This window comes from Tachysurus fulvidraco, chromosome 10 (assembly GCF_022655615.1).
Source record: "Tachysurus fulvidraco isolate hzauxx_2018 chromosome 10, HZAU_PFXX_2.0, whole genome shotgun sequence".
Lineage (NCBI taxonomy): Eukaryota > Metazoa > Chordata > Actinopteri > Siluriformes > Bagridae > Tachysurus > Tachysurus fulvidraco.
Genome location: NC_062527.1, coordinates 25,699,979 through 25,714,326, shown reverse-complemented (window position 1 = coordinate 25,714,326; position 14,348 = coordinate 25,699,979). Strand labels below are relative to the sequence as shown.

Sequence of the window (14,348 nt, the reverse complement as noted above, 5' to 3'; positions counted from 1 at the left end):
GTTTGTAGAGAACACACACACACATGAACTGATCTGATTCAAGACTGACATCATTACATCATACATAACATTTTGGTGTCCACTTTTCACATTTTAATAACACCATAACTTTTGGCTTACTGTGTAGTCATATAATATATAATATAAAAGTCTTCTTGTTTTAAATTCTCACTGAGGGATAAAACCCCTAAAGATGAAACCCTAGAACTGCCCCTGATCTTATACCTACTGAAAATCACTGACATTTTACTTTTTACTTTTACTTCAAATACTTAAGTACATTAAATATCAGATACTTTAAGACTTTTACTTCAGTAATATTCTAAAAGGTGACTTTCACTTCTACTGAAGTCTTTTTCTAGTACGATACTTGTACTTTTACTCGAGTATCGCTTTCTACTACTTTATACAACACTGGTGGTGTGTGTGTCTGTGTGTGTGTGTGTGTGTACCTGCTGTAGGTAACTCTCCCACAGTGCGATTTCAGTCTTCAGGTTCTCTTTGTGTCTCTTTTGTGCTGATTCGTGTCTCTCAGGTTCAGGGATGTAGTGATTGTAGAACAGACACTCATCTGAACACACACACACACACACACACACACACAGTTGTACATCACATACACATGACTTCAGTGTGGCACAGAAGCTGCACAGTTCGTCTGTGTCCCATCACTCCAGGACATTTACAACACCGGGGTCATCCGGAGGGCCTATAACATCGTCAGGGACAATACACACCCACAACACAACCTCTGGGAGACGCTACAGGAGTGTGAGGGTGTGAGATCAAGGACAAAAAGACTCACAAACAGCTTTTATTCACAAGCCATTAGACTCCTGAACAACACTAAACCCCACTGACACACAACGCATTAGTCTGTATGTTCTGCAGTTTTCCAAACATTTCATTTCTATTATTTCTTTTTATTCTTTTTTGTAAGGGAGACGTGTAAAGTAAGAATTTCATTGTATGGTCTAAACCCTTGTGTTTTTACTGTACACATGACAATAAACCTCTGAAACCTTGTGTCTTTACTTCAGATGAATCATTCAGATGTGAAATAAACCACAGACTCGACACTACACTCTTCTGAGTTAAACATCACGCATTAAACGCATAATAATTCTGTTGGAGTCAGTTGTACTTTACAGCGACACCAAGTGTTCAGTACAAGAATTGCAGGCGCTTTAATCAACATTTAACACTGATTCCTTCAAAAATAACATCAGCAAATCGATCACATTTTACTTTAAACTAATTCTAACATTTAGTAAGTAATGTTCATTAAAAAAAAACCTGCAGATAAAAGCTGTACAAAACTGCATAAAATTATACTTAATAAAATCGTATTGAAAATATATTTATAAGTGGGGGAAATGGTACAAGCTATTTAATTATACTAGCGAGTTATTTTATTGTGGTTTATATTATTATATTGTGTTGGAATACATACACATCTTCTGCTGCAGTGTGCTGGTCTCAAACACACGCTGCAGCACCTGAGCCTGCTCCATCACATCATCTGGGATCAGCTGAGTGCCCTGGGACTTAAACTGGTTCTACACACACACACACACACACAGTTACATCATCATCATGTAGAGCCTTGAGTAAAGTTATATAAATGTTGGTGTGATTAAAGACAATCTGCTAAATGTAACGCGTTGCTGTGATGTTTACAGTATAAAGGTTTATAACTTAAAGGTTATTACTGATGTTCTGTTCCTCTTACCTCCAGATACATGCACACAGCCATGGACTCATTCACTACCACATCGCCATGTTTAAATGTGGGAAGCTAAACAAACAAACAAACAAACAAAGCCGTTTAAGTTTATGAGTTTATGAGTTATAAAAGCTTCAGAGGAGATGAGGATGAAATCAGAAACCTTGTGGAGTCACCTGTCCTCTCGGGTTCAGCTTCATCACCTCCTCACACTTGTGCTCCTTCTTGTCGAAGGAGAGCAGTTTGTGTTGATATCCCTGCAGGTTCTTCTCCTCCAGAGCGATTTGAACTCTCCAACACGGAGGAGATCCCGAGCCCCAGTACAACATCATGTCTTTAGCCATGTTCTCTAACCAGGATGTGCAGAAACAACTCAGAGAAATGGACGAGTAACTGTAACTCACTGCAGTTTGGATCTCTGCCCTTTGCTCCAGATAGAAGAACACGAGCTTCCTGGATTGGTGAAGCACGATCACGCCTTCTTCTAGTCTTTTTCTCCAGTGTTGTTGTCCTTTTTATCGGGTTTGTTCACCACCAGATGGCGCTATATGTATAATACAGACATTTATGCACAGAATTTCATTTAAATAATTATAGTGTATCGTGTGTAAAACGTGTAATGTAATATTCAGCTTTATTTTTATTATTTAAATTCAATAACCAGAATATGTGAATGTATATTTATCGATATTAACAACCTGAAGATCATCCAGTCTCCTATCTGAGTGTGGTGCAGCTGCCATCACGTCGTATGAGCTTGTTCCAGAGGGTTACAGTAAAACATGTGGAGGAACCCTTATAACATTTACACCCCACTTTAGTCTAGGATAATTCCCACTAACAAGCCTGTTCTCTCCATCACACAGTAGCCAGTGGAGGCCATTTACTCATGTATAATTCTGGCCATAATGTCACCCTGATGTCAGCCTCAGGTCCTGTTTAACAACACAAGTGACCGTGTCAGCCTCATGGTGCAGATTTATAGGAGAATAAATGACATTAAAACTAATATCACATTAATTTTTTATATAACGTTGCATATTGCCATAGAACCTCAGAAATGTGGATAAAATGTGAAATGTATAAATTACCCCAAAAGTAACAAACTCCTCTGACTGACGGAGGACGGTGTGGTTATAAATTATTTACTTCTATAGCAACAGGAAGTTAAAATCCTGGTAGCTGTTGAAGTTGGCTTTACCCAAAGAATCAGAAAAAGTGTTGAGCTGCCCTTATTCTCTCTCTCTCTCTCTCTCTCTCCCTCTCTCTCTCTCCTTCTCTCTCCCTCCCTCCCTCTCTCTCTCTCTCTCTCTCTCTCTCTCTCTCTCTATCTGTCTCAATCATTGTCTCTGTTTCTTTCTTTCTCTTTCTCTCTTTTTCTCTCTCTCTTTGTTTCTCTCTCTCTCTCTCTCTCTCTCTCTCTCTCTCTCTCTCTCTCTCCCTCTCTCTCTCCCTCTCTCTCCCTCTCTCTCTCTCCCCCCTCTCTACATGCCACTCTCGAGCCTTACCCCTGTGTGTAGTCTCCATGCCCTTGTGCACTCTGCTGGATTGATCTGCATGGACAGCCAGTGCCTCACAGTACAGTCTGGTCTTTATCAGTGATCATGTGAAGACTTGGACAGGAAGGAATTAGTGTTGTGTCTGTGGTGAATTTCAGCTGAACGATTAGCTCACTCAAATATTTTAAGGACATGATGTACATTTACATTACATTATTATTTCCTGTCACCCAAATGAGGATGAGGTTCACTTCTGAGTCTGATTCCTCACAATGCTTCTTCCTCATATCATCTCAGGGAGTTTTTTCTCACCACGTCACCTCTGGCTTGATCAGTAAAGATAAATGTTAGAGATAAATAATAACTTTACTTTGAACGTAGTGAATTTTTCTTCTGTTCCTATACTTCTGTAAAGCTGCTTTAAGACAATGTGCATTGTTAAAAGCACTTTACCATCATTCAGTAAAATGTAATTGACTGATTGTTATTAGTTTGTAGATCTCATGTGATGAGGCCCAGAGGCACATCTCTGACCAATTTATTTGTATAGCGCTTTACAGAAGTATAGAAACAGAAGAGAGAGAAAAATAGTCTAGCCAAGAGCTCCTGAGGAACTAATGGGTCATCATAAACTAATGGGTCATCTGAGTTCAGCACAGACCTGATTACTGATAAAGACCAGAACATACAGCTGACACATAACATACAGATGAAGACATGACAGTCTCTGGGTGGCTTCATACACAACAACCCCATGAGACACTGACTGACCATGCAGATCAATCCCTGCCTGGCAGGGTGACCACCGGGTGATGAGACTGCAACCAGGGGTAGAACATCAGGGCTGATGAAGTAGCTCCGTAACCAGAGAAACCAGAAACCAGAAATTGACCCTTCACACCCTGGACACGCCCTCTTTCAGCTCCTCCCTTCTCTCAGGTGCTACAGAACTTTACTAAACCTCCCAGACACAGGAACAGTTACTTTCCCCAGACAATCACCCTGATTAACACCTCACCATCATTATATTCACTGCTTCATATATATAAGTGCTGCATTATCAGGACTGTCAGTCATCACATCATCTGTATATATTACACACTACTGCTGCTGGATAGTGTACTAAAGTATAATATTACACTATATTGTGTATTGTATAGTATAGTGTTATTTATGTGTGTATAGTATAGTATAGTGTTATTTATGTGTGTATAGTATAGTATAGTGTTATTTATGTGTGTATAGTATAGTGTTATTTATGTGTGTATTGTATAGTATAGTGTTATTTATGTGTGTATTGTATAGTATAGTGTTATTTATGTGTGTATTGTATAGTATAGTGTTATTTATGTGTGTATAATACAGTATAGTGTTATTTATGTGTGTATTGTATAGTATAGTGTTATTTATGTGTGTATTGTATAGTATAGTGTTATTTATGTGTGTATTGTATAGTATAGTGTTATTTATGTGTGTATTGTATTGTATAGTGTTATTTATATCTGTACTTTAAAGCAGTTTAGAGACACTACAAATAAATAAGGGCACAGTTTTGTTAACTTGTATGGATGATTGCCTTTTGGCTGCTCCAACAAAGGAGCAGTGTGAAGCTGACACTATCAGCCTGCTCTGACACACATGGTGAGATACATGGCTCATATTTCTGTGTAATAACCTGTCCTGACAGTGACCCCTTTCCCAGTTTACTACAACAACAGTGCTACTGGAATGACCTGTTTGATGCCCTTGTTCTGATGGTCAGGCCATTCCATTTACTTCTGGGAGCTCTACATTATATAAACTGCATTTACATGTGTGTATGTGCAGTATTATTAGTTTCTACTGCAATCCCAAACTGTTTGTCTTTGTATTCCGTTTGCCTTCCATGTCTGACCTGTTGTGGCTTCAAATCTTTACACTTGTGTTGAACAAGAAAGCGTTAATGGTGATTATCATTTTTAACCCTGTTTTACAGGCTTCCTGACAGGTTCGTACTTATTTTGCAGAACTGCATCATGAATTAGTGTCTGATCAGTTTAATAATTACCACACTTCTGTTCCGGATTGTGATTGGTCAGAAAGTGTTGATTAATTTTCTGTTACAGCCGCACTAACAGTGGTGCTGCTGCACATCACAGGTTTATATTAATGCACTCATTCTAACACATTATTGTTTTATAGTAACAGGGATGTGTTCAGTACAGAAGCCTAGAGGTGCAGAATAAAATAAAAGCAATGACATCACAATGACATCTGTGACATCAGGAATGTGTACAGCAATCAGATTGGTGAATGTATTTTTATAGTACTGATAATGTATATATAACAGAGCTGCATCAAACATGTCTGTGATAGTGTGATGGGATGGAAGGTGCAGATGAGGGAAACACCCCAATGTGTAGAGCCGTGACTCGTCAGGCCTGGGTGTGACGCCTGGGGTAAAGTGACTCGCTGACTCGTTCCACAGGACAGTAGAGAATGCTGAATGACTACATGTCTTTCTGATGCCACACTGTTCCAGAAGAAGCTGAAGATCAACACACAGCAGAGTGGAAATGTTCATCATGGTGAGGATTCATTTAAACTCTCATATATATCTGAGATTCCACAGAAAGTCTCAATATTTTTAATTATTCTATTCAATTCAATTCAGTTCATTTGCATAGCACTTTTAACAGTTCACATTGTACTCTCAAGGTTTCTTTCTCATATCGTCTCATGGAGTTTTTCCTCATCACTGTCACCTCTGGCTCTCATTAGGGATAAATATATATATGCAAATTAAACATATCTAATATATTCTGAGTTTTTATATTTCTGTAAAGCTGCTTTGTGACAAAGTCCATTGTTAATAGAAGAAGAAGAAGTTTTATTTATATAGCGCCTTTCCATAGCTCAAGGTCGCTTTACAATACAGAATAGAACAATACAAATAAACTTACACTGAATTGGATTGAAAATGCTGCTCACACTTAAAGATAAAAATATTCACTATTACACTTTAATGATGTAAACACATACAGGGAACAAACTGATGGCATCACAGAGACAGGAGCAAAAGCTAAACAAAGTGACAAAACTAACAAAAGCAACAGAATGGAAAAGCTCATGCAGAGCTCATGGGTCTGTGAACCACACTGAGGATGAGGATGAGGTCTGGTTCATCTCAAGGTTTCTTCTTCATATCATCTCAGGGAGTTTTTCCTCACCACAGTTGCTTGATCATTAGATGTTACAGATAAATAGTAACTTAATTTTAACTAATTTAAAAAAACTTTATTCTGTTTCTATATTTCACTGAATCTGTTTTGAGACAATGTCAACTGTTAAAAGTGGTAAACAAACTGAATGAAATAAAACCCAACATCACCTACACACACACACACACACACACACACACACACACACACACACACACACACACACACACACACACACAGTATGAGTATTACGTACACAAAGTGACCTGACTGTTTATAACCTGACTAGGATCAGCTAAGATCACTGACTGGTTATGTCACATTCCGCACTGTGGAGAAGGTGCTACACCTGTTCTACCAGTCTATTACAGGGTGGGGTTTGTTCTACTGGGGGGTGCTGTGGGAAAGACCAAGGTCCTGGAGTCGGTTCTGCATGCAACTGAATTTATCAAGTGTTTAGGCTAAGAGACCAAACCCAGGGTTGTAACCGCAGACCTGTAAGAGGAACTGTGCTGCAGTTCTGTAAATGTGACTGCAGCTTAAACTCGGGTCTGAAATTGTTCAGGAAGTAAAGACACCTCCTGTCATTGCTTTAGCCAATAAAGACATTTTTTCTTCTTATTATTATTAATAAGAGACAAATAGTAACTTCATTTCCCTGAATCTGCTTTGAGATCATGTCAATTGTTAAAAGCACTCTATAAATAAATTAAAATTGAATTTGAGAATTCTACAGAACTGTTGTGTGTAAATTGTTAAACATTATTGAATGTTGTTAACTGTTAGCTGTCAGTGTCTAAAAATAACACTATATATATAAATAATACTCACAGTGACCAGCAACAGTAACACAAGATCGGGATTATTCCCATTCTTAACTGACTGGTTTGTGTCAGTGTAGATAAGTAACTGCAGGGGGCGCTGTAGTGTGCTGTGATGTGACCTCTGCACCAGATTTTCAGCTCTGCTATAGAGGATGTAGCTTTTAATTGTCCCACACAGGTGAGTATGTTGTGTAGCAGTTGTGTAGCAGTTGTGTAGCAGTTGTGTAGCAGTTGTGTAGCAGTTGTGTAGCAGTTGTGTGCACTCTATTAACGGTGAAACTGGAAAATATGTGGAGTGTGTAAACAATGAGTTTTTATTTTTATATCAAATTTTATTGCACTTTTAACAAATTGGTTACTTTATAATCATTATTTATAATCTCATTCTCAGTGTTTATAATGATTTATAATCCCACTCTCAGTGTTTATAATGATTTATAATCCCACTCTCAGTGTTTATAATGATTTATAATTCCACTCTCAGTGTTTATAATGATTTATAATCCCACTCAGTGTTTATAATGATTTATAATCCCACTCAGTGTTTATAATGATTTATAATGATTTATAATCCCACTCTCAGTGTTTATACTGATTTATAATCCCACACTCAGTGTTTATAATGATTTATAATCAAACTCTCAGTGTTTATAATGATTTATAATCCCACTCAGTGTTTATAATGATTTATAATCAAACTCTCAGTGTTTATAATGATTTATAATCCCACTCTCAGTGTTTATAATGATTTATAATCCCACTCTCAGTGTTTATAATGATTTATAATCCCACTCTCAGTGTTTATAATGATTTATAATCCCACTCTCAGGTGTTTATAATCCCACTCTCAGTGTTTATAATGATTTATAATCCCACTCTCAGTGTTTATAATGATTTAAAAGTGTAGTATTTTACAGACATCTGATCTCATCAACCTAAAACTCTGTTGGGTGGAAATTTGTTGGGAACAATTTATATATAATATTATATATTTCAGGAAGATGAAGTTCTTTGTCCTTTACAGACAGTCATTAACTGTCATCAACTGTTCAAACATCTAGGTGAAGTTCATTCCACCACCCCAGTAGAGAACAGAGAAGAGTCTTGATGTGTTCCTCCCTCTTACCCTGAGAGATGGTGGGACCAGTGGGGCAGTGATGGTAGATCTGAGGGAGCGAGGTTCAGTGTGAGGAGGGAGAAGAGCTTTGAGGTAAGAGGGAGCTGCTCTGGTTTTGGCTTTGTAGGCAAGCATCAGTGTATTAAACCTTATGTGTTCAGCTCCAGGAGCCAGTGAAGGAGTGCAGCAGTGTGGTGATGTGGAGAACTTAGGCAGGTTTAAAACAAGTCACACCGCTGCATTTTGTTCACTGATGGAGAGTTGAATATAAAGTGAGAGAGAGAAATATTAAGTATGCTTGTAATCATGTGATGGTTAAAGACAAAGTACATCATATGTAAAGATCAGGCTGAGGCTTAGGCAAGACTAGCTATGACATCATAACTAAAAAGGAAAGCCAGAAGTTAACACAGACATGAGGACTTCCTGAGACATAAAGCGTCCAACCACATGAACATGTGAGAGTGGGGGTGACGGGTGAGATGCCCCCCACTGACTAATGCCCTTTACACAATCTTCAGTCATATTAAGCTGATTCCTTCCATGCTACTTGTAAATCTATTTAAAATCTACTTGTAAAACTATTTATTTTGAAGCCATTTACATTCTTCTTCCATAGTGGTATGTTTTAATGCATGTGTGATTGTTCTCAATAAAACATTTTTATGGCTCACATCAATTTTTCTTTCACAGAACTATGCTGCAAGGTCCTGACTGACAGCATCTGTACACAATGGCCAGTGAAAATCCTGATACAAATGCAGCACTACAGGCTTCAGGAGAGTCCACTTTAAAACAAGCAACCAAAAAAGCACAAAAACAAATCGATCAATTATTTAACATCTCACTTCACATTGCTGTAACTGGAGAATCAGGAACAGGAAAGTCATCTTTTATCAATGCGATCAGAGAGCTGGACAGTGATGATGAAGGTGCAGCTAAAACTGGTGTAACTGAAACCACCACTGACCCAACACCTTACGAACATCCCACAATGCCCAATGTGACACTTTGGGACCTGCCTGGAATTGGAACCCCAAAGTTTAAGGCTCGGACATACCTTAAAAAAATGCAGTTCGATAGGTACGATTTCTTTATCATCATCTCATCTGAAAGATTCAAAGAGAATGACATCATGTTGGCCAAAGAGATCAAAAGAAGAAAAAAGCTCTTTTACTTTGTGAGATCTAAGATAGACAATGATATTCGAGCAGAAGAAACAAAAAAGAGCTTTAACAAAGAAGAAACACTCTCACAAATCAAAAGAAACTGCCTGGAAAACCTGGAGGGAATCGAAAATCCAAAAGTTTTCCTTATATCCTCAGAGGATATTAAAGCATTTGATTTTGAAAAGCTTGTTGAAACCCTGATGGTAGATCTCCCACAGCATAAACAGTACGCTCTCCTGCAGTCGGTGCCCATCACCTCCGTGGCTATGCTACAGAAAAAAGTGAAAATGTTTGAGAAAGCAGCATGGGCTGCAGCCCTCTGCTCTGGGGTCATTGCAGTAGCTCCAGTTCCTGGACTCTCAGTGGTTTGTGATGCCAGTATTTTAGTGGCCTTCTTTACAAGGTGCTTCTACTCATTTGGCCTTGATGATAAATCACTTAAAAAACTCTCAGAACGAATCAACAAGCCACAACTGGAGTCTTTCATTAAATCTCCTCTTGTTGTGGCATTGACAGCAAAATCCACTGCAAGACTGTCAGTGTCTGCTTTAGCTGGTGGAGCAGTGTTGGAGTATCTGTGCAGCTTGGTGCCTGGTGTAGGAAATGCTGCAGCCGCTGGGATATCTTTCGTTTGTACATTAACGCTTTTGAAGAATGGATTGAAAGAGCTTGAAAATGTAGCACTGATGGTGCTGAAAGAGGCAGGATTACAGTGACAAAAAGCACCGACATGGAGGAGAATAAGGGACTATAATCAGCTCAATTTATGGTGATGCTCATTTATAAATGGCTCAAAAACTCCTGGTTAATCAACACCATGACTACAGTATATAAAGCTGTAGGACATGATTTATAATCCCACTCTGTTTATAATGATTTATAATCCCACTCTGTTTATAATGATTTATAATCCCACTCTGTTTATAATGATTTATAATCCCACTCTCAGTGTTTATAATGATTATAATCCCACTCTCAGTATTTATAATGATTTATAATCCCACTCAGTGTTTATGATGTTTTATAATCCCACTCTCAGTGTTTATAATGATTATAATCCCACTCTCAGTGTTTATAATGATTTATAATCCCACTCAGTGTTTATGATGTTTTATAATCCCACTCTCAGTGTTTATAATGATTTATGATTAGTGATTTGCAAATAATTATAGATTTATAAAGAAGTTTTGGCTAAATGATCCCAAAAGGCACTTTTTTTATAGTTTCAGCTAAGACATCAGTTTAACGAAGAAGCTTCCCTGTCCAGTTTATTCTCCTTTAGTTTACTAGCAGTTCCCTACAGGAACCTAACCAAGTTTGTTATGATACCGAGAACCTTAACTTTTAGCTCTGTGTCTAATTTAAGATCCATCATACAATGATTGCTTGTTATGTGGTTTATAAATCTCAATGTTTTGATCATTCTTTGGTTTCAGACTCTAATTCTGTGAAAGCAGGGTAAAAATGTCAAAAAGTCAGATTCTTCATTTTTATATTGATTTTATGTTATTATTATTATTATTATTATTATTATTATTATTATTATTATTATTATTATTATTATTATTATTAATCACACAAGCCCTTTCGAACATGTATTTTATTTTCTCCATAAAGGTCACAGTAGTTTACAGTATATTTAATAGTTAAAAGGCATAACATGCTAATATATATATATATATATATATATATATATATATATATATATATATATATATACAAATATACTTTATGATAGATTACAGAAAGAAGTAAATGTTGAAGAAAAATTATACATCTAGTACAGTAGGTGCCATAACACAGAAAAATCTGAATATTCAGTTAAACATTCCAGTCTAATGTTAATGTTAATATAATAGAAGTGTAGAAAATCACTGTAATCTTTATAGGTTAAAGTATATTGAATCAGATTTGTCCACTATTTTAGAATCCATGATTAGAATAAACTGAGTTTATATTTCTATAGAATAATTCATTATTCTAGATCCATTTTACTATTTTTAAACTTTACATTTTTTTACTCTATTGACAGATAAGGTTGCTAATTTAAAGTAAAAGAATCGGCTTAAAATAAATTTGACCAAACGAAAGATACTTGCTAAGTCATATTTTTGCAGTGATGGGTGTAGTCTTCTCCGTCTTGTCCAGGTCTTGATTGCAGAAAACAGCTTCATTTTCTATTATTACTTCCAAAGTATTCTTGCCTATCAAGAGATAGTATGTCATTGATGTTTGGTTATAATCTTCTTAAATAAAGAATGTTTAAGAATAAGCATGAAGTCCATCTAAATCAATGGTGTGTGTCTTAAAATCAGGACTTAGATAACTTACCAATTTTGCTTATAGCAGATGAAGTGCATTTTTTCTTCACAGTTTCTGTTCTCTAGGACATTAGTTTCAACTTTTAGAGATCCACAATGGAAACCTGGGGTAGGGCATGAGGGCAAAAAGCCGGTGTTTTCTTTATCCATGTAGATCTGGTTCACCCAGTACCATGAACCACCCAGGAAGCGAAGACTGGTCCAGAAACTGCTTGTCTGAATTTCTGTGACTGTGCTGTTGATTAGCAGGTAATCTCTGTATGTGGTGATGCTGACCAGGTCAGTGTAGTTCATTCTGCAGTACTTCAGAGCTTCTTCCCAGGTCTTTTTCTCTGGCACGACAATCAGATCTGGCTTCCAGGTGTAGCAGACGAACGTCTGTCTTTTTGCACAGTCTGAAAGATTCTTCACAGTCAATAATAGATAATTTTCGATAGAGATACAGGTGTTACCTTTTATATGTTCTTCAGGATACAGAGATGTGAAATCTAATAAACCTGTATCATCCCACTGAGGAAAATTGTCCACACTTGAAATATTGCTTTGGCCAATCCATGAAGGTTCAAAAGAAGTTACAACTTTTTCGATTCTTTCTAGGTCTAACTTTGATTCAATGATCGCTAGATCTACATAATTCTCTTTGCAGTATGCCTCAGCATCATTCCAGGTCATATCTTCCTTCACATAAATGTATTTTCTCCAGAATAGAGCTGTAGCTGCTGCTGTCAGAGCTGCCAGGAGGAGGACAGAGAGAACAGCCTTCATCTTCTTTGACTCTGGTGTGGATGATCTCAGCTCTGCACCCTGAAGACCTTACAATCGCATACAACATACAATACAATGCAAAATCATACACTACAACTTTGAAGAACAGTGTGAGAAAATCAGCAATGCAAAGTTTATGGAAATTAAAAAACAAACTACAAGTAAAAACTACATCACTGGGATTTGTTTTCTGTTCTGCAGCCTGGTTCCTGCTCAGGTTCATTTCTTTTTTGTAGATGTTCTACCAGTCTGTTATTATTAGTAAATTATTCTCTACAGCCAAACTGGAGTCTCTGAAAAAGATCTTTGCTAACTCACGTCTGTAATCTTTCATTACTAAAGTAATTGTACTGACCTGCATGTCCCTTAGTGTTCCTGTCCTGCCTGAACAAAGCTTCCACAGTCCCACTAAGGAGTGCGTCCTATGTTTTGCACGAGTAAGCTGATATCACAGCAGACAGTATAAATCAAGTCTGGTCTTACTTTGGAGTGGGTTGTGCTTCGAAGCCTCAGTGTCTTCAAAGGATCCTCTTCAAGTTCTTCTACCTAATCTATTGTTTGAACTTTAGATGAAGGAGTCAGACTTAGACCTTTTTGTCTTTTCAGGGTCCTCATAATGAGAGGCCTTGTTTTTATTTAAAGCTGTAATACAAATGTGTATGTAATATATTTAAAGAAAATATATTACAAATAAAATCTTCAAATAATCAAACAATTCTAGCGTAAGTAAAAGTAATTAAAATGCAAAGATAATAACAAACCAAGAAACACTGTCCAAGTGTTAGCCTGCGTTTGTTCTCTGATGCACAACACTTAAGCAATACAAATGTAGTACAGTAACTAAGCATAAGCTTGCCTATAGTAGAATGCACACACACCTTTCCTACAAGCAAGAAAGCTTATATACTCTTTTTCCAACCCTTACCAAGGCACAGCGCGGTAAACGCAATATTAATAATCATATCCTAATAGTTTCAAAACATTGTGCATCAAGGAGTGTTAAATTATTCATTTCTAAATTGTACTTTATATATATATATATATATATATATATATATATAATTAAATAATTATTTAGATTTAATAAAATATAAAAATATATTTAGATTTATATATATTTTAATATTTTATTAAATATAACTAAAGAAATACATTTTATTATAGTAAAAAGATACATATAAATATCTTAAATAAATCATAAATATGTCATATAAATATGTCAGATAAATATCATTATAAAATTAAAATTATCATAAATATCCGAGCTCCTCACTTATCTCTAAGGGAGCGCCCAGCCACCCTGCGGAGGAAAATCGTTTCGGCCGTCTGTATCCGGGATCTCGTCCTTTCGGTCATGACCCAAAGCTCATGACCATAGGTGAGGGTAGGAACGTAGATCGACTGGTAAATAGAGAGCTTCGCCTTGTGGCTCAGCTCTTTCTTCACCACAACAGATGGGTATATCGACCGCATCACTGCAGAAGATACACCAATCCGCCTGTCGATCTCCCGCTCCATCCTTCCCTCACTCGTAAACGAGACCCCAAGATACTTAAACTCCTCCACTTGAGGCAGGAGCTGTCCACCAACCTGAAGGGGGCAAGCCACCCTTTTCCGACTGAGAACCATGGCCTCGGACTTGGAGGTGCTGATTCTCATTCCCGCCGCTTCACACTCGGCTGCAAACCGTCCCAGTGCACGCTGAAGGTCCTGGTTTGAGGAAGCCA

General features: G+C 37.2%; 3 protein-coding genes across 4 annotated transcripts in view; 1 reads left to right on the top strand and 2 right to left on the bottom strand.

Moving 5' to 3' along the window:
* Positions 1-2,219, bottom strand: part of gstr (glutathione S-transferase rho) — a 3,355-nt gene extending 1,136 nt beyond the window's left edge. Inside the window, exons 1-4 of the mRNA XM_027154055.2 lie at positions 1,903-2,219; positions 1,733-1,798; positions 1,454-1,559; positions 453-571 (exon numbers count right to left, since the gene is read on the bottom strand). Of these exons, the coding sequence (XP_027009856.1) occupies positions 453-571; positions 1,454-1,559; positions 1,733-1,798; positions 1,903-2,070 (459 nt within the window). The 5' untranslated portion in view covers positions 2,071-2,219. The remainder of the gene's footprint in view (positions 1-452; positions 572-1,453; positions 1,560-1,732; positions 1,799-1,902) is intronic.
* A 3,425-nt stretch (positions 2,220-5,644) lies between these two features.
* irge4 (immunity-related GTPase family, e4) lies at positions 5,645-10,448 on the top strand. Of its 2 annotated transcripts, XM_047819213.1 has the most exons (3): positions 5,645-5,792; positions 8,311-8,459; positions 9,060-10,448. In XM_047819213.1, exon 3 carries the CDS (start codon positions 9,100-9,102, stop codon positions 10,249-10,251), a length of 1,152 nt encoding a protein of 383 aa, XP_047675169.1. In that variant the 5' UTR covers positions 5,645-5,792; positions 8,311-8,459; positions 9,060-9,099; the 3' UTR covers positions 10,252-10,448. The 2 variants fall into 2 exon arrangements, with proteins under 2 accessions (XP_047675169.1, XP_027009877.1); XM_027154076.2 differs by lacking the exon at positions 8,311-8,459.
* Positions 10,449-11,247: 799 nt separating this feature from the next.
* Positions 11,248-13,258, bottom strand: LOC113647383 (putative C-type lectin domain family 20 member A). Its single transcript, XM_027154079.2, has 2 exons — positions 11,867-13,258; positions 11,248-11,739 (listed from the first exon to the last, which is right to left on the bottom strand). Exons 1-2 carry the CDS (start codon positions 12,619-12,621, stop codon positions 11,706-11,708), a joined length of 789 nt encoding a protein of 262 aa, XP_027009880.1. The 5' UTR covers positions 12,622-13,258; the 3' UTR covers positions 11,248-11,705.
* Between the last annotated feature and the right edge of the window lie 1,090 nt (positions 13,259-14,348).